The sequence below is a fragment of the Atheta coriaria genome, unplaced genomic scaffold, assembly GCF_025399875.1.
Source record: "Atheta coriaria isolate IRGN ID8LTWV9N9 unplaced genomic scaffold, Caltech_Dcor_3.1 hic_scaffold_6_pilon, whole genome shotgun sequence".
NCBI lineage: Eukaryota > Metazoa > Arthropoda > Insecta > Coleoptera > Staphylinidae > Dalotia > Dalotia coriaria.
This window is the reverse complement of record NW_027045448.1, coordinates 189,356-209,362: the sequence shown is the minus strand read 5'-3', so window position 1 is coordinate 209,362 and position 20,007 is coordinate 189,356. Positions and strand designations below refer to the sequence as shown.

General features: G+C 29.9%; 3 protein-coding genes and 2 long non-coding RNA genes across 5 annotated transcripts; all 5 read right to left on the bottom strand.

Moving 5' to 3' along the window:
- Window positions 1–1,004: 1,004 nt before the first annotated feature.
- On the bottom strand, window positions 1,005–2,484 carry LOC135793848 (uncharacterized). Its single transcript, XR_010548731.1, has 2 exons — window positions 1,947–2,484; window positions 1,005–1,878 (listed from the first exon to the last, which is right to left on the bottom strand). It is a non-coding gene; the product is annotated as an uncharacterized lncRNA (long non-coding RNA).
- Window positions 2,485–9,685: 7,201 nt separating this feature from the next.
- On the bottom strand, window positions 9,686–11,502 carry LOC135794471 (odorant receptor 22c-like). The gene is made up of 5 exons (XM_065305776.1): window positions 11,257–11,502; window positions 10,593–11,191; window positions 10,040–10,145; window positions 9,827–9,985; window positions 9,686–9,763 (listed from the first exon to the last, which is right to left on the bottom strand). Exons 1-5 carry the CDS (start codon window positions 11,479–11,481, stop codon window positions 9,686–9,688), a joined length of 1,167 nt encoding a protein of 388 aa, XP_065161848.1. The 5' UTR covers window positions 11,482–11,502.
- Window positions 11,503–12,320: 818 nt separating this feature from the next.
- LOC135793232 (uncharacterized) lies at window positions 12,321–14,200 on the bottom strand. Its single transcript, XM_065304115.1, has 5 exons — window positions 13,922–14,200; window positions 13,274–13,869; window positions 12,771–12,876; window positions 12,548–12,709; window positions 12,321–12,487 (listed from the first exon to the last, which is right to left on the bottom strand). Exons 1-5 carry the CDS (start codon window positions 14,138–14,140, stop codon window positions 12,416–12,418), a joined length of 1,155 nt encoding a protein of 384 aa, XP_065160187.1. The 5' UTR covers window positions 14,141–14,200; the 3' UTR covers window positions 12,321–12,415.
- Window positions 14,201–14,707: 507 nt separating this feature from the next.
- On the bottom strand, window positions 14,708–16,238 carry LOC135794453 (uncharacterized). Its single transcript, XM_065305751.1, has 5 exons — window positions 15,977–16,238; window positions 15,310–15,905; window positions 15,150–15,255; window positions 14,922–15,083; window positions 14,708–14,865 (listed from the first exon to the last, which is right to left on the bottom strand). Exons 1-5 carry the CDS (start codon window positions 16,193–16,195, stop codon window positions 14,791–14,793), a joined length of 1,158 nt encoding a protein of 385 aa, XP_065161823.1. The 5' UTR covers window positions 16,196–16,238; the 3' UTR covers window positions 14,708–14,790.
- A 906-nt stretch (window positions 16,239–17,144) lies between these two features.
- On the bottom strand, window positions 17,145–20,007 carry LOC135794374 (uncharacterized). The gene is made up of 4 exons (XR_010548876.1): window positions 19,607–20,007; window positions 17,590–17,695; window positions 17,371–17,532; window positions 17,145–17,307 (listed from the first exon to the last, which is right to left on the bottom strand). It is a non-coding gene; the product is annotated as an uncharacterized lncRNA (long non-coding RNA).

The window sequence follows — 20,007 nt, the reverse complement described above, 5'->3', positions numbered from 1 at the left end:
TCTAATTTTTATTTTTGTTTAGGAAATGATAGAGGAAACGAATAAACTAGTTTTTTGCACATACTCGTATCTTGAAAATCACTAGAGATAAAAAAAACGGGTTTCATATTGGTATGTAGAATTAAATTTTACACTATATATCATGTTAAAATTTACAGTTATCACTTACGTAATAATTAAAAATGGACAGTAATTTATAAACTAATTAAGGTAAGGCAACCACATCTGATTTAATGAATTTCTGGCATTGTTTTTCATCAGTTTGGAAAGTTTGGGGAAAATTGGGAAAATTTTATTTGATCGATTCTGAATTTACCACCCATTTTCCAAAATAGTGATGTTATCGGAAAACTGACTTCATATCTTTCATCCTCTTGGAGAAATCAATCAATTAACGTTTTCAATTTTCTTCTAGCGTAAAAAAATACTTTTGATCCCAAAAACAGTCAAGTGTTTCTTGACTCTTTTCAAGTCATTTTTGGTCAAATTTGGAAATTGGAAAAACTAAATCTGCCATTTTGTAGATCCTTATCACGATCGGAACAAAATGAAGAAAATTCTTTTCTAACTTTATTACTTTCTGAGAAAATTGCAGTGGAATTTTTTTTAGGCATATGACATATTTGAAAGTTTTTAAACGTTCCTGAGATAATTGATTGTTAAGTCTCCATGTGAATACACGTTTTAGTTATTGACATCTACTGAAAAAAACTTTTAGTGTTATTAAGTGAAGTTATTTAATTGAATAATTAAGAGCCCCCCTTCACAAGGGGGTAGTTTATTTTTATTATTATACTGCTCATCCAAATGCCATTTTTGTCATAACTCATAACTTAAAAAATTACTGTTTATCACCAATTATCAAAGAAGACAATTTTATGGTACGGTTAATTTTAATACATAATTTTAATTCAGACATCGATTTAAAAGATAGACGACAATAATTGTTCAAATGGCATGTTAGGAGAAAATATTAGAAAAATTACAAAATAAAAAATTCCGAATTTAATTTCGAACATAAAAAAGAGAAATATTTTATTTCAGCAAATGCACGTTCTGTAATAAAATATGATTTTACAATTTTGATTTATGAATTATCATTGTTTACAAGTAGTAGCTGTAATTTTCGGATTCGTTAGTATTTATTTTCTTGGCAGTCTCCATCCCATCACTGCGGTGCAGGAGTTTTTGGCAGATTATAAATTCGAACTCAACTGTACGATTGCGTTTTTTCGTGCGTTCTGCCATATGGTTTTTGCATCTCGCAACGTTGTATACTAGGAGTACCACCAGTTGATGCAGATGTATGCATATTCCACTCCTTGTCCTGTTGGTGCCGAGCTTGGCACCAAACCAAGCCAGTACGCGGAGCGAGAGTATATAAAAATAGTTGATAAAAAATAGAGTAAGCAATTTGTTTGTTACTTAGTGAAAATACTTACTGGATGCAAAAAGATTCATGCTCAAGGTTTCCTAAGTACTCGCAGATCTAAAAGGCAGTTAATAGATTTATAAGAATTTCTTCATTTTAAGAAGTTTTAAGCTGCATTTTCAATTTGATCCCGGCCCTTTCTTGTTCTTGCAGGGTATCCAAATTTTTGAATTTTACACTGGTGTTAATGTACTTCTTCAAAGTGTAAAAAATATTACATACAAAAACATGAGTAAGTAAGTACCTCTCTTTTTGTCGTGTAATTTTATATAGAAAAATAATTGTATTTTTCAAATGTGGTATGTACAACGCCGATAACTGCATCACAAATTAAAATAATTAATTTTGTACTTTCATTAAACCAGCATGTCATTTTTTCGTATATATTCGTATTTATACGAATGTGACTGACGAATTCCCGAGTCGACGACTTAAGAAGTAGAAAACTGAAAACATTTAAGTTGCATGCATTGAACAAGAATATTCTTAAATAATGAATTGAGGTGGCACTTACGTGATGAAACTCCATTGTAATCGTCGATAGAAAGGATAAACCTTACGGGTTTCACTGAAACTTTTACTAGTCTGAGACATGTTTCGCCACACTGTGGCATCATCAGGCAGATGAATATTCTTTCTATCGACAAGAATATTCTTGTTCGAATTTGCTTGTCTCAGCATTTTGGTTATGCCCAAATTGATACTGCAATAGTTTATCAAACGTTTCTTTACATACCAATCCTTTCGATTTGAAGATATCTTTGTTAGAGGATAGGATGCTTTATTCTAATGTAAATGCAAATTAATACGTTATTCTACACGCTAAATATCTAAATAATAGTCTTCCCTGAATCTCACTGCCTTTGTCTCTTCCTACAATTGTGACTCTGGCCCTGGCTCTCGTTGCTGATTGACTCGTACTCACTACTGTTCAATGAAACAGACTCGAACTGAATGCCGTTTTCAAACGCTAACCGCAATAAGGAAACCTCGCCTGTTGATACTCATGGATCACTCGATTCATACGAATCGAACAAAAAAGGATCGCGCTGGAAGATCTAGCTGGGCTTGATATTACTCGTAGCACTCTGGATATAACACCTCATTATTATTCATAGCACTCACAATGTATCATCTTTAAATTATGACCATTCTAATTTACAAGTATGTATGTGGATCTTCAATATGATTAAACTGACCACGAGTAACGCTGAGTGTAAGCAAGGCCCAATCCTTTTGATCCTTATGGGTCCACCCCTTTTTTATTTTGAATTTTTAATTCTTCGTCAATGACGTATGTCCAAAGATCAGTGTACTCCAATACACTTCTCATTTGAACTTTTCATGAATCGTACTTACAAATAACATTTAATGCAAGTTTCTATGTTAAATACATTTTACGTATAATAAAAAAAATATATTTCAAAATTAATAATTAATGGTGTTATTATAAATAACTAATATTATCTATTTAAACTTGATCATTTCCTTCTAGTGGAAATATACTAGAAGTAAATAAAATAGCGTAAGCATCACGTGATTAAGTTCATGTACCTATACTAGTAAAAGGTCCTCGTTTTTTTCATAATAATCTCAATACCAATCTCGACATGTTTTGATATTCACATAAATACAATGCAAGTCTCTTTAAGTAGTAATTCCATTAAAAATGTGAAGAAAGAAATCAACAGGCCACATGCCCAAAATGCAAAAATTCCCTTCAAATGAAGCATGTTCAAAATGACAGTTTTATTATCATGTGATAAATCCTGCATTAATTTTTGAAATGTGCTTTTCATTTCAGTTCTTAATCCCTGCCAAAAAATTGAACACAAAATAGATTTCGAGGCAATAAACTATGCATACTCACGTCTTCCTGCCAGAACAGCATCAGTCCAGTTTCTTCGGCACTGTTTACAAGCTTTTGCAATTCGTAGGTATGCATTGAGTTTTCTCTCAATAGAAAATAGTAATAGTTAGTAAACAACACAGGAGTGACCGGTTTAAATTTGCCGTACATTTGTTGTAAGTGCGACTTTTTTTCAAAATACTCGCCTGTAGCTCGCCGACATCGAGCAACAGCCTATTCTCCACTCGATAGCATTGCCGCAGAAAGCTCAAAATCACGATTATTAGGAATAAGAGTTACCTTTTCAAATAAACGTTGGTACACTTTCTACAAAGAAAGCATTAAGAAAGTAATATATTTCATAATAAGCAACACACTCTTTGATCGGCCCTTAGAGTATCCTGATACCTGTCAAAAAACAGAAGTTTGAGATTGCTATCAGCCAATTCACTGAGAGTATCTATATTGTTTTCTAATCTAAAAACAATATTCGATGTAGACTTGTTTTGGATATTGATATGTTTGCATACATTGGGGTTACCATAATACTAGATAATCTCGAACTGTAAGCCGTGGCACACCATACACTTGCAAACAGCAACACTATTACAAGGAATTTGAGAAATTTACTCCGTTCGACGTCGCTAGAAGATACAGGTTGATTGATTAAAAGTCCATATATGGTTAAGGTGCTGAGCCGAAAGTCAATCACTTTGATAAAACGTTTCCTTTGATATCGATGATGCAAATATACTAATCCTCGTATAAATATATAAACCAGCAAAAGGGCAAGCCAAACAAATAAATCGAAAACTTCCAAAAACATAAATATACCATACTTTATGCTTAAAATAACAAACAATTGAAACTGTGTTTAAAAACTTATTAAAAACAACATACTTTGGGAGAGGTACGGATGCTTCATAAGTATAAGTATCACTTTTAATTAAGTCTAAATCAAGCCTTTTAGGAAAACCACCAATCACTAAATCAGTGTAGTTTTCAGTCGTGTATCTTACACTGTCAAATTCATTAGTGTTAGACCAATCAGATGTTGGAGAATAGTACAAACGCAATGTTAAATTGAAACGTTGAGCGTACTTAATTACAATGTTATATTCATTACCAATCGGAGGATCTTAAAATAATTGGTTTCACCCATCAACTTAGTTATCAAATTAAAATAAAATAATTACGTACCTGATTCACACGATGCATATGGAATTAAGGAAGAGCAAATTACTCTTAATTCTCGTCCATACTGATTCGTAACTTTGTCTGGATACAAATTATTTTCCAGTTGAAAACTTTTATTTCCAAAGTGCCAAGTATTCAACCAAATTGGATGATCATATTCATACCAACCAACGTAATTATGAGTGAATAAATAATATTTGGTAATCGTTTCATTTGCGTTTCCTTGATAATTATCATCACCGAACATAAAAATATCCACTGTTTTATTGTCGTCCTCGATATTATAGTTAGGTGCGTAAATAACTAGTACATCTCTGATAAATGTCAAATAAATTGATTCGAAGAAATCTTCTAGTTCTTCTATATCTTCTATAATGATCATGTACTTCCGGTTGTTGTACATACCTTCATTCTTTTTCTTAATCAGATATTCAGTCATTTCGAAAGTATATTTTGCTGCCACACACTGCAATAAGAAATGTCTACATTTTCGATCGTCGTCGAATAGTAAATTTCTCTCTCCCCAAATTTCGCTCTTGATAGTTGGAATGCTTTCTAAGTGTACTGGATCTGTCAGATTGTCGTAATAATGTAATATGCATGTGGAATCATTAAAGTATCTTTGGACAATTATATTAACCAACATGTTTAGGTATAGCTGCATGATGATCGCACAATTGTTGATGTTGTGAAGCGTTGAAAGTGAAGCGGTTAAAAATATAAACAAATTTAATATGCAAATGCAAGTACGGCGCATATTTGAATAATAGCAATAATAGGCACATGTCGGTTTATACAAATACGTGTTCCAGGCTTATTGAATATTTCAGTTAATAATATTTTTTCTTTTACGAACCATTTTTCATTAATACTTTAATTTAATTTTAAATTTGCTAAATTAGCACTTTCACACAGTTTGAAATTAAAAAAATTAATCGTGCAAAATAATAAAATAATGTAAAGTAAATTTCTAATGAAAATGCTGGCACTATTTCCCACAATGGTGAAACAAATAACCAAATACTTGTAAACATGGTACGGCACAAAGGTAAGCCACTATTATTTACAATTATCACCAACTATAACAATCGAGAACGAATCGAGCACGCACTCGTCGGCTAGGTGCAAGAGTTGGTTTAATTAGTTTATGGCAAAATAATCAACGCAAACATCACAAGTAAAATATCACATTATTTCAAAATAATATAACCTGAGACCATGCTATGGAAATTAGTTAATTTATAATAAATATTGAACAGAAGTTGTATTTATAATCGGCTGCATTGAATTCAGTGCATATGGATTTCCGTTATTTCTATGCCACGAGGAATAATAACCAAAACATTTCTAATAATACTCAATATTTTGGATATGAACAAGTCGCCGGATTCTCCTCCATTTATTAAAGTATATTAATATAATTATTATATATTTTCTTGCATTATTATTATTGAACAAAAATGTCTTAATCGTGCAGCAAAATAACAATCAATATGGTGTGTTGCACTCAGGGAATACATTTTAAAGGCATAAAACGTCATAAGCACAAAAATACAATTTCAACACTAACTTATGTGTTCCTGAACAAATTGTAATAAGATATAATCAACGAAACACTTTAATATTTGCTACAAAATTCCTTAAAAAATATTATCGAAGAGACAGCTAGTCCACATGCCCAAAATACAAAAATACCTTTCAAATGCTGGATGTTCAAAATAATATTTTCATTCTCGCTTGTATAATCTTGTATTTTCTGATGAAAATAAGTATTATTCTCAACTCTTAAAGCCTGGAATAATCAAAAATATAAGATTTAACTTTTACAATGTGTAATTTATTATTTCGATCCATTTTTAATATTGACATCTTCAACTTTCGCCAATTAGGCGTGGCATGTTGGCAATAAAATTAATTGTGTAGCACAACAAATAATTAAAAATAAATATATAAATATTGAATGTAATTGCATGAAAAAAATTAAATAAAAACTAAAAGTAATTTATTAATCACCTGATCCTCCCAAACTTTCATTAAACCAACTTCTTTAGCATTCATTACTAGATTTTTAAGCAGTGGAGTATGTATTGAACTATGACGCAGCATTATGTAATAATGATCATAGAAGAGTTTTTTATACATTTGCTCAAGATGTTCTTCATCTTCATAATATTGTCCATTGTTGCGGCGATAACGACCTACCGCGTATTTTCGACTAGACAGCAAATTTTCTGATAAGGCGTAGTCTGTATTATTAGCAATTTCAAAGCTTTTCTTATACAAAGTTGAATAAACAAACTGTAATTTAAATCCATAAAATTTACTTTTCTTGTAATAAATTATGTACTTAATAATACTAATTGTACTAATTGTACTTAATAAATGTACTTACAGATTCATCTTCCGATAAAACACCAAAGTACCTATCAAAAAACAAAAGTGCGAGATCACTACTAGCTAGTTCTTCTAGTGTATTGATATTATTTTCGTATATTGGTGCTACCATAACACTTGACAAGCGAGAATTGTAAGCTGTTATTATCCATACATTGGACATCAACATAAGCATTACGATGTACTTGATAAAGTAACTTTTTTTAATGTCAGATACATTTGGTGACTGACTCAAGAAAAACGCATAAATTTTTAGGCTCCCGAGTGAGGAAGAGTTATTTTTACCTCGTATTTTTCGATTATTAACTTTTGAGATGAGAAAATAGTACCAGAACACCGCTCCTCTGATGAGCAGAAATAAAATTAAAATAGCAAGCCAAACATAAAATGTGAAGACATCCACCAACGTGAAGTAGCCATATTTTATACTAAAAAGAAATACATTTAATGCTAAAATATTATTTTATGGACATCACAAACGCTAAAAGCTTCGATTTATTCTCATGAAGCTTAAAATTTGTGATTAAAAGTCTTGATCCACACCTCATCAACAAAAAAATTGTGCCCATAGAAATAAAAAATTATTTCTTTGCATTTTTAACTCCACGACTACTTTTATAACAAAAATAGATCAAACTAAAATTGTTGAATATGTACTTTTTTTTAAGAATCGTTCCTCCACTTTTTCGTTCGAGTTACCATTTTTAATAAACAGCAATTTTAAATATTGCTTTAAAATACGCTTGACCAGAAATAACTTTCTTGTTGATATAATGTGGATAGATACTTTTGAACTTCTATTTACAATAAGCAAAATATGTCAAAACAAAAAAATTCTAACACCACACAGACTTTAAGAAATTGAATTTAATATATACTTTGGAATAGGTACGGATACTTCATAAGTGAACCTAACACTTTCCACCCCATCGACCAACCACCACAGAGGAAAACCACCATAAATAATATCATTATAACTATCATCATCAGATACCAGCGTTCCTATAAAACCATCTCTGGTTCCATTACTATAAGAATACCCGTAATCTCTATCATAAATCTCGTCTGCGTTTAAAGTCAAGTTATATCTTTGAGCATATTTAATAATGACATTAAACTCACTGCCAAATGGAGGTTCTACATAAACAATAATTTATTTTTCTCGGATTACACATTACTTTTATGTTAATTACTTACCCTCCTCACAAACAGCATACGGAGTATGATAATAACATGGAGCACGTAATTCTCGTCCTAATTGATTAGAAATCTTATCAGGAAATAAACTATTGCCCAACTTAAAGCTAAGATTTGTAGAAAACCAAGTGTCTAATAATATTATATCATTTTGATCACTCTCACCAACATATTTATGAGTGAATAAATCGAATGTTGTATCATAAATTGTAAACGGACCAAAAATTTCACCATCATCATCGGCAAAACGTGCTAAAATGATCAATACATCTCTAATGAATATGAATAAATTAGATTCGAACAAAATATTCAAATCCTCTTCGGTGTGTACTATTATTATGTATTTTCTGTCACTGTAGGTATAATTCTCATTCATTTTAATGAAATGTTCAATTTCTTCTAAAGCAAAAGTAGTATTTTCATGTTGTATTAGGAAGTGACTACAATACTCATCATACACTATTCCCATATCTTGTTCTTCTGTAAGGTGATAAGTGACAACGTCGTTGAAATGTACTAAGTTATCTGAATTATCGTGATAGTGTACAATACATTTGGAATTGTTGAAATAAGAGTTGATAATCAAGTTGGCTAAAATATTTAAATACAATACCATTTTGATTGGGGGGGGAATGAAATTGTTGCGGATTTTAACTTTAATTTGGTAAACTATTAATATTCTTTGGTATGGGAAAGAACGATGTTCATGTGTATAATGATCTTCTGTATTTATATGTACATATGTACAATATGTACATGTACATATAATTGTAATTTTTATAACATTAATTTTATCAATTGTAGGTAGTTTATAGTGCTTGTATGGTTTTTGCATCAAAATAGAATATAACTTTATTCTACTACACTATGATCGTTATAACACTAAAGGACAGTTTTTTACTTAGTACAATGTTATGCAGCCCGTGCCTAATTATGGCTAAATAATATTGTATAATATAATATTTTCATTAACCTAACAGCTTTCAGTCTTCATGCTAACAGTTAAAGGTCCTTAATTTTCTTATTGATACTTTGATCGACATTACCGTTAAAATCGTTTGTGGCTTGCACATTCTAGATAAATAATAATATATTTTATTTTAAAATAAAAAAAGATTGATGAAAATATAATAGGAGTTTAATAGGTCTAATTGTGTGTTAAAGTAAACGGTATCTAAATATTTAAGCTGCAAACGTCCAAATATTTAGACTACGGAAATATACGTGATTAATGTACTTTAGTCACTGACTTGGCCGTCCGTGGTTAAAGTATCACGATTTATATGTGGAAGTAAAAAAATATTACTTAAAATCTGAAGTGATAGGTACATCATATTAATGATTAGTTATCAAATTATCAAATTGTACATAAATTGTAATATAAAATTACCCTACTCTCTTTATTTTAGTCATTATTACCTTATTGTATGTCATAATAATTAACGTTTAGGAAAATTGATTTCTGTTCTATAAAAGAATACAAACAGAACACAAAAAATATACAAAACGATTAAATTAAATATTAAATTATTAAATATACTTTTAAACAAGATAGATTTATTATTCTTCTGTACTTTTATAACTTTTATAAAAATTTAAAAAGTAACAATATATATTTATATTATTAATGCTTCAGGTTCAGCTGTCGATACTTGCCAGATTAACGTAAACGCAGAGAATGAATTTTTAAGCGTCTAGAATTTCAAAATAACAGATTTCAAATGAAACTCACAACAGAACTAGATTATAATACTTACAACCACAAAAAGTTCCAAATTTAAGTCTGACATTTTTCCAGCATTCAATATCCTTGCATTTTGACTTCGTAATACCATTAAAGCCAAATCTTCCCGTAAATGCGTACTGTCTTTCTTGAACCAATCCACGTTGAAAATATCAGTTGACAAACTACGAATCTAAAAATTGTATTTAAAAAAAAAACTCAATGAAGTTTATTAAACCATTTATACCTGCGTTTGAATTATAGTACCGCTATACGAATACATAAACAATTGACATGATAAAGCCCAGTAAAGAGAGCCAAAGTAAGTGACACTGTCTAACTTTGGAGGCATCCTGTAAATAACATAATTATAATATATATTTTTTAGACTCGTATATGTAGGAACATAAGACATTTTATGCCAAAATCCGGAAATATTTGACTCCTAATATTTTCTGTAGTATTCTTGATTATTTCTGATTTTTTATGTTATTGCATCGGTTGTGAAAGAATTTTTAATTACAAATTTGAACTAGCGATTTCCAAGATATAAAGTTTCAAAGTTTTTATTATGTCTATTTTTACTAATTCCCTCATTTTACCCAAAAATTACGAATTGAAGATATTTCTCTTGGCAATAGTAAACACAGTTTTTAATGAAAATGATTATAAAAATATCAAAATTATATTTCCTCAATTTTAAAATAAATTGTGAAAAAATGTTGATTTCTAAAAAAACTGAAAAAGCTGACTTTCCGATTTGGCATATAATGCTTCATATATTTTATATCTAGTATTACCCATCAGCTACAATCATATATAAAACCAAAATCAAGGACCATAATGAACAATAAAATTGCATAAACATCATCCGGGTATACATATCATTCATTGTCGCAACGAATTTTAGCAAAAAATCGTGTTGATCAACAATCTTACGAAGTATGAACTTCCTTTTCACTACATCATCAGTATTCAATCTTTTCAATCCCATTTTAATCATTTGGCACCCAATGAAAATGTAGCCAGTTAAAATAATAAACGTTAAGTCAAATCCCAAACATGCTGGTAATGCTTGAAAATATAACAAGAAAAATTGCCAACTATAGTTTATTACCCAGCAGACAAGACTAGCCTTCAAGTCACAGAATGCAAAATCACTGAACATTAATGTTCTGCCTTCAAAATCAAGAAAAGGCAAGAGAGACATAAAGAGACAGCATCCAAAAACCATTCCCACATAACTTATCCAAATGCGAGTTATTAATACTATCGTTTTGTTCATTTTTTTCGATGATTCTTCTTGGAACATATCAATTGGCCAGAAGTATTTTAATAAGTCAAAAATATTTATAAAATCGTTTGATTGTGTAATTAAAAATACTCCTTTAATGGTAGTCTAAAAATTAGTAATATTATATGTAACATATTATCTTGTAATTGTAAATAATTGTTCATTCATACCAGACCCATAGATGGAAGGAAAACGACTCTTTTTAAAGTTTCTACTCCGTTCCAATTTAACACCATATCCAATAGTATTTGAAAGACAAGAAAAACTAGGGAAACCATGGTAAAGTAACTTAATATGTTCTTTTTAATGCGATAAGCGCCCATAACCTTCAAAAATATTATCGTCCATTTTAAAATTGGCAATTGTTTATATCCTGTATTTTCGACGTTTTCCATCGTGTCACTGCGCTACTGTACATCATAATGTGGAAGTACTCAGTGAATGTCTATATGAATAAGCAATAAGATAATATACTGTTCCAAGTTTCATAATGGTATCGTTTCAAATATAATTGGATAATGGATATGTAAGTTCGTAACCTTTTCATATCCGCTATATATCTATGATACATAAAATTTATAGAAATGCTTATTTAGGGTGGATACATATTTGAGACTTCCAAGAATTCACCGACAAAAATACAAATTACTAAACTCTTCTTGTTTGATGCTTATCCTTTTAATATATTACGATTACTTCTAAAATATTTTTTCATATACTCGTAAACCGGTCAATTCGTGTATATTTCAGACCATTTTTCTACCGATTCCACATTCACCTAAATGAATGTGGGGTTGGGAGACGTTCTACGGGATATTTTTTTTGACTCAAAACCTTTTTTAAAATGTAGATTTTTCTTGATTTTATTATTGAATTTTTGTCAATTAACAATTTTAAGTTAAGATTTAAATTAACAAATTTCATTGTGTATATTGTGAAAATAGTAATTTATTTTAAATTAAATATAAAATAGTAAAATATAAGTTATTTAGTACTGGGATGGGAACTTGTTTCGAATCTAGGTAAGGCTTGAACTTATTATTACAACCATTAAGAGAGGAAGTGATTTAAGTAAGGCTTAAACCTACTTGTGTAAACGGTAAAAGGAGAAATGAGAATAGTTTAGAAATTCGGGTAGGGTTTTAACCAATAATGCAAGGAAAATGTAGGACTTGAACTTACTAATGTAGGAAAAGGGGAGGGCATGGGTAGGGCTTAAAACTACTAATGGGCAAACTAATAAAAACATCTTTATTTAAACCTTCATACATCTTCTCTAAAAAACACAAATAAAGAAGAATATAGGAACTTTTTTAGATTTATATCCAATTAATCATCCATCTCTTGAGTAGTAGACAACTGCCAGATCAACGTGAACACAGAAAGGGAATTCTTCATTGTCTGCAAACACACTCATTATTTAAAAACAAATGTAAATATTTCATTGACTAGTTAATTTACAACAATCCATAGTGCCAAATTCAATTCCGACATTTTACCAGCACTCAATACTCGTGTGTTTTGAGCTCGTTGAATCATCAAGGACAAGTCTTTACGCAGATCAGTTCGGCCTTTTTTAAACCATTCCACAACCAAAAATATATCGTCAGATACATTTCGAATCTATTAATAAGTAATAAAAATGAATCATTTTTTGCGAAAAAAATTTATTAACAATATTTACCTGGTCTTCAATTATTGCACCACCTACTGAGTACAATGTTATTTGAAAAACAAATAATAAATACATTATACCGTAGAAAATAGCGTCGTCAAATTTTGGAGGAAATCTGAAAACAAAAAATAAAAGTCGTGTTAGTTACAACATTTATAACTCAAGAACGGCGGGAAAAATTTTGATAATTTATAATTTGTTGGATTCATCTTCATCTGGAATAACAGAATAACCATTCAGAAATCGGTAATTATAATTTAAAAGATGTTATATATGGAATGAAAGTTAATACAAAGATTTAATCATAGTTAGAGTTGAATAATTCTATCAGAGATGGCGGTAAACTGGTAAACCATTCTTTTTCTTTAACATAAAACTGCGACTCTTATTGAGGGAATTAACCCCTACTCAATTCAAGAAATTAAAAAAAAAGTAATTAAATTTTTACTACAAACTACAAAGATGAAGTCGCGGACAAATGTATAATATAAATCCAAAATATTAATATTCACCCATCAGATACCAGCATATTAAGAAACAATATCATTGACCATAAACAGCACCAAAACTGCAGTAACATAACCATACTAAACAAACCATCAACCATACTAACAAATGTCATCATCACATCGTGTTGCATAACCGCAAGTTTCAAAAAATGTCGTCTTCGTGTCAAATCTTCAACATTCAACTCTTTCAAACCATACGTAAACAACTGACACGCTGTGTAAATATATCCAGTGAAGATAACAAAAATACAATCGACTGCCAGAGTTGAAGGTGCGATTTGAAATGAAATAGCATAACATTGCCAAATAAACATCGTCCACCAACACCAAGCCGCTCGCAAATCACACAACGCGTAATCAGATATAATCAGTATTATTGCCTCTTCTTCAAAAAAAGGTTTAAGCGAAAATGCAACACATAAAAATATACATGCGACAATATACGATGCAGAAATGTATGTAATATATTTCTGTATCTTCATAAGTTTATCTTGTAACGGTTTATCGGCTATGTCTATACGCCAAAAGTATTTCAACATTTTTACTAACTCAATCAACTTAATTGAGTTTAATATACTGAAAATTCCCTTAATATTACACTGAAAATTAAATTTTGTTATTGTATATTAAAACCAATGTGAATACCTATACCAAAAATATTCCTGGAAGAAATTTGACACGTTTCAAAGTCTCCATTCCATCCCAGTAAAGAACCAAATCCAAAAACATATGGAATACAAGTAAACATCCAGATAATATTGTAAAGTAACTAAGTATATTTTTCTTTGTACGATATCCACCCATTAGAGGAAAGAGTCGTAGCATCCATTTTAGAGTTTTTGTTTGATTCGATGCAGTACTTGGTCGCATTATTACCCTACTAAATGCGATGTAGAATCATCGAGTTCTACTAATAATCATGTATGTAATTATATTTTATTGGGTATGTTTTATTTAACCGAACGTAGTAGAAAGTTCAAGTTGTTATATAGTTTTTTTTATTCAAATTAGTAGTTAGTTTCTTAATAGTCTATAATAAGGCCTGTAGTCGATCCAGTCAATGAATTCTTGAAATTGTAATGTAATTGGAATTGATTTTATGAAATACGCAAGTTTGATTATAATTTTTAGTTATGCAAATATTAGAATTATATAAATATTCAAAAATTATAAGAATTATAATAATTTATTTTATAGGAACGAATGAGTGGTGTATGTATGTTTGTGACGCTTTCCCGCATAAACCACTGTAGCAATTTTGATAAATTTTTGTATATAGATGTTTTTGACATAGAAGAATAACATAGGCTACTTTTGTCGGCAAAATTTAACTTAAAGGGTATAATATAGGATCAACATTGATGTGATACCTCAATCATAATTCGAATTATATATATAATAAAAAATTGTGTGTCTAATTAGGTAAAAAAAAGTAAGTATTTAGAGTACTTTATATTAAAATCAATCAAATGAAATTGCGAGCAAAACTGATGTAGGTAATATAAAAATTTAAAAAAATATTAATCAATTTCAGCATGCGGAGCATTCGAAAGTTGCCAAATCAACGTGAACACAGAAAGCGAATTTTTCATTGTCTGGAATCATAAATATTAATGTTTTTACTGAATTTTAAACAAAATTATTCACATACAACAATCCATAATGCCAGATTCAATTCTGACATTTTACCAGCACTCAAAACTCGGGTATTTTGTGCTCGTTGAATCATCAATGACAAATCTTTCCTTAAACTAGTACGTCCTTTTTCAAACCAATTAACCACCAAAAATATATTACCAGATACATTTCTAATCTATTAAAAAAAAAACAATAAATTTAAAGTTTAATAAATCTCATTACATTTGATATGAATAAATACCTGGTCTTCAATTATTGCACCACCAACTGAATATAATGATATTTGGAAAACAAATACCATGTACATAGTGCCATAAATTATTGCATCATCAAATTTTGGTGGAAAACTAACAATAAAACAAATTATAAAAATATTAAAATTAAAAGACGTATAATCTTACCCATCAGCCACAAGCATATTGAGAAACAATATCATTGACCATAATGAACACCAAAATTGCAGTAACATTACCATACTGAACAAATCATCAACCAGATTCACAAAAGTCATCATTATGTCATGTTGCAAAACTGCAAGTTTAAGGAAATCATTTCTTTGTGTAAAATCCTCAACGTTCAATTGTTGTAATCCGTATGTAAATAACTGACACGCTGTGTAAATATATCCAGTGAAGATGATAAAGATACAATCAAATCCTAATGTTGAAGGACACACTTGTAATGCAACAACATAAACTTGCCAAATGTACATTGGCCACCAACACCAAGCCGATTGTAAATCACACAACGAATAATCACATAAAACCAGTATTATTTCATTTGTCTCCATGAAAGGTTTAGCGAAAAACGCAAGACAAAGAAATAAACATGCGGTAATATACGATGCACAAATGATGTTGGTATATTTGCGTATTTTTAACATTTTATCTTGTAATGGCTTATCCAGCATGTCAATGCGCCAAAACAGTTTTAGCATGTTTACCAAATGAATCAATTTCCTTGCATTTACGATAACGGATATCGATTTAATATTGCACTGAAAATTATATACATTTTATGGTTAATAGAATAATATATCTTATATGGATATAAATATTTATTTATTACCAGGAATATGCTGGGTAAAAATTTGACGCGTTTTAAAGTTTCCATTCCATTCCAGTTGAGGACCAGATCCAGAAACATGTGCATGACTAATAGTGTAACTGATATCATTGAAAAATAACTTAAAATATTTTTCTTCATTCGATATCCACCCATTACAACAAACATTCTTAGCATCAATTTTAAGGCACTAGTTTGATTTGAAGTATTCGTAGACGGCATTATTACTTGAATTCAAAGTAATATGAGTGCTTAGTCGTTTCATTATGCTTACCTTCACTAGACGACAAGAATTTGGAAGAACATTCTCGTACGTACAATTATTGTTAATTATATATGTTGAATCAAGTTAGTTCAATTACTATAGTCGTATGTTTCATATAATTGGGTAAAAACTTGGTAAAAAGTCCTCAAACTGTCATTGCCTAATTCCTATAATTAAGTGTGAGACAACGAGTTTTTATCATAATATTAAGTAATTTGTATTGTTATTAATAAAACTATTTCTGGGTTTTAGTAGTTTATATATTAGGATTTATCAACAAAATTAATTTTCATTAAGGAAAACTATTTGCATACACTATTATTTATTTTATTTATTTCCGATTCCTGCAAATTTCAATTTCTTTATTTTAATTTCTATTCTAGATTGTTATCGTATTTTATTGCAATTTTAAATAATGTGGGCATGTTTTTTCGTATCGGCATCTGCATCTGTACATTTTGTTGTTTGTTTCTTGCTATTTTGCCAAATTTATTTTGAATTTATTTAAGTATCCAAAATATTAGCTATATGCCGATTAATTGCCGACTACTAAAAAATTATCGAAAATGATATGATCAAAAAAGAGAATTAAATGTTATGTAAATGTAAAATAAAACATAAAAGTAAAACAGATATATCAATGCTTGAAATACAATGGTAGTACGAGAGGGTGAATATAAGCTAAGTAAAGTTAAGTACGCTATACCCTCACAATATCGCTGAAACGATATTTTTACTAAACCATTGCAAGTCAATGCAAGTATTTGTCAAGCCTGATGTGGATAGCTATTTCGACCATTAGAGGTCTCATCAATGGTTTAGTAAAAATATCGTTTCAGCGATATTGTGAGGGTATAGCGTACAGTAAGTGTTTACTTAACTTTACTTAGATATATCAATGCATAATTTAATATTCTAAGTATATTTTAAAAATGTATAAAGTAACATATTCATTATGTACGTAAAATTCCTTATTATAGTAACTATTTATTTACAATGATGTACCGTGTCCTTGCTCTTGTGAGAGTTGCCAAATTAACGTAAACACGGATAACGAATTTTTCATTGTCTAGAAAATAATTTACGAATAGGTATTATACCTATTCCATACTGAATTATTTATGTTACTTACGGCAATCCAGAGTGGTAAATTTAAATCCGACATTTTTCCTGCACTCAAAATTTTTGAGTTTTGGGCACGGAAAATCATCAAGGATAAATCCTTTCTCAAGTTGGTTCTTCCTTGATCATACCAGTTAACTTGCAAAAAAATATCATTTGCTAAATTTCTAATCTAAAAATCATTTACGTGTTAAAGTAATGAAAATGCTAAGAAGTAGTGAAATATTACTTTTCCTTCAATTATGGCTCCACAAAATGAATATAGAAACAACTCAAAGACAAATATCATGTAAATCAGTCCATAATACATCACTTCTTCTATTTTTGGTGGTAGTCTAAAAAATATTAACTTACAAATGAGCAAATCAATTGGACATAAATTATTCTCACAAAGTTGAGAAATTTCATATTTTGGGAAAATAATTAAACATAAAATTTCAATAATGATTAAAAATTACAAGCAATCTAAAAATTTAATCAAATTTTGTCATAATAGGTTATGTTCGCATATATAATTTATTTTCAAAAGAGTTCCAATATTTCAAATATGTGCCTTTTAAAGCCTTTTCGGTTCGAATTATCTTCTATATATGTAAAATTTGCGTGTCACAGTGTTTGTTTCCGTACTCCTCCGAAACGGCTACAAATTTTATATGCGTATTCAGTAGGTCTGAGAATCGGCTACTATCTATTTTTCATACCCCTAAGTGAAAAGGGTTGTTCACCCTTAACTTTTTTAAATTTTTGGACGAATCCTTTTGTTTTTATTTTTTTATAATGTGGCATTAAAAAATACATACATCCCTAAATTTTTACTTTGTTATCACCAACCCCTATTTTTTTATAGCCATTTTAGTAATTTAATCATTTTTCATCCCGCTCGAAGAAATTTTTTATATGCGTATTAAGTAGGTCTGAGAATCGGCAACTATCTATTCTTCATATCTCTAAGTGATAAGGGTTGTTCACCCTTAATTTTTTTTACATTTTGGTCGAAATTTTTTGTTTTTTTTTTTAATGTGGCATTAAAAATACGTACAACCCTAAATTTTTAGTTTTTTATCACCAACCCCTATTTTTTATAGCCATTTTAGTAATTTATTCATTTTTCATCCCGCTCAAAGAAAATTTTTATATGCGTATTCAATAGGTTTGAGAATCGGCAACTATCTATTTTTCATATCTCTATGTGATAAGGGTTGTTCACTCTTAAATTTTTTTTAAATTTTGGTCGAAATTTTTTGTTTTTATTTCATTAATGTGGCATTGAAAATACATACAACCCTGAATTTTTAGTTTTTTATTAACTATTAATTACTAACGGACCCGACAGACTTCGTTCTGTCAAAAAGATTTGGAATGTGGCAAATTATGTTCCTCCCTATTTTATAGTCGATGCAAAAAATTCTCCTGTACAGAACCGTCACCTCGGTGATAGGGCGCTTCGACGAACTTTGGCCACCCTTTCAAGGGCAAATGATATTAGTGGGACACACTAAAACACCCCGAATGGCGTCACGTGCAATACTTTATGATCATAGATAATAATTAACCACTTTGTCCAAAACACAAAATGAAACAATATGTGTATTATCCTTACTATCCTTACTAATATTATAAATGCGTATGTCCTGAAGTTTATCGTGCTTTCACGCAAAAACTACTTAACAGATCATCATAAAAATTTGTACACATATTCTTAGTGGTCCCCGATAGGTTATAGGCTACTTTTTATTTAATAAAAATAATTATTTTTTTAAATAAAATAAAGAAATTGTTTAGTCACTAACATCTCTGCATCTGGTTATTTGACTACTCAGCTCACACCTAAGTACTATAGTACCATCGCACTGTATTACCGACAGCTACGTCAACATCAAATCCGTACACATATTCTTAGTGGCCCCCGATGGTCCCCGAATGGTTATAGGCTACTTTTTTATTTAATAAAAAAATTATTTTTTAAATAAATAAAGAAATTGTTTAGCCAATAATACCTCTGCATCTGGCTAATTGACTACTTTAACGCCATCTAGCATTCCATCTAAAATTTAAAACTTTTTTGCATGTAGTAATTTTTTCACATAGATAATCCTAGCCAAGCAGTTGCATACATTCTTTCATTCATACATTCTTTCTATCAATCCGTTTATACATAGTTATAATGATTTCTAATATTTATTTGATGGATTCAACGCGAGCGAAGTCGCGGGTTAAAGCTAGTATATTATAAATTCAATAATTACCCATTGGCCACTATCATATTTAAAAACAAAATCATTGACCATAGAGAACACCAAAATTGTATTACCATCATGGTAGTAAACACATCATCAATATAATTTACAAATGTTATAATCAAGTCGTGTTGGTTAACAGCTTGCTTCAAAAAATACTTGCGATATTCCACATCTTCGGTGTTCAACTTCACCAAAGCAGTTGTAAACATAATACATGCGTTATAAACGTATCCAGTAAGAATAAGAAAGATACAATCGCATCCAATTCCAGCTGGGATAACTTGAAACATAAGCGCGTATGATTGCCAAACATAATTGAACCACCAGCAAATATAGTTCTCCAAGTTACAAAACGCATAATCGAATAAAACAAGAGTTATTTTTTCTTTGTTCAAAAATGGCTCTAC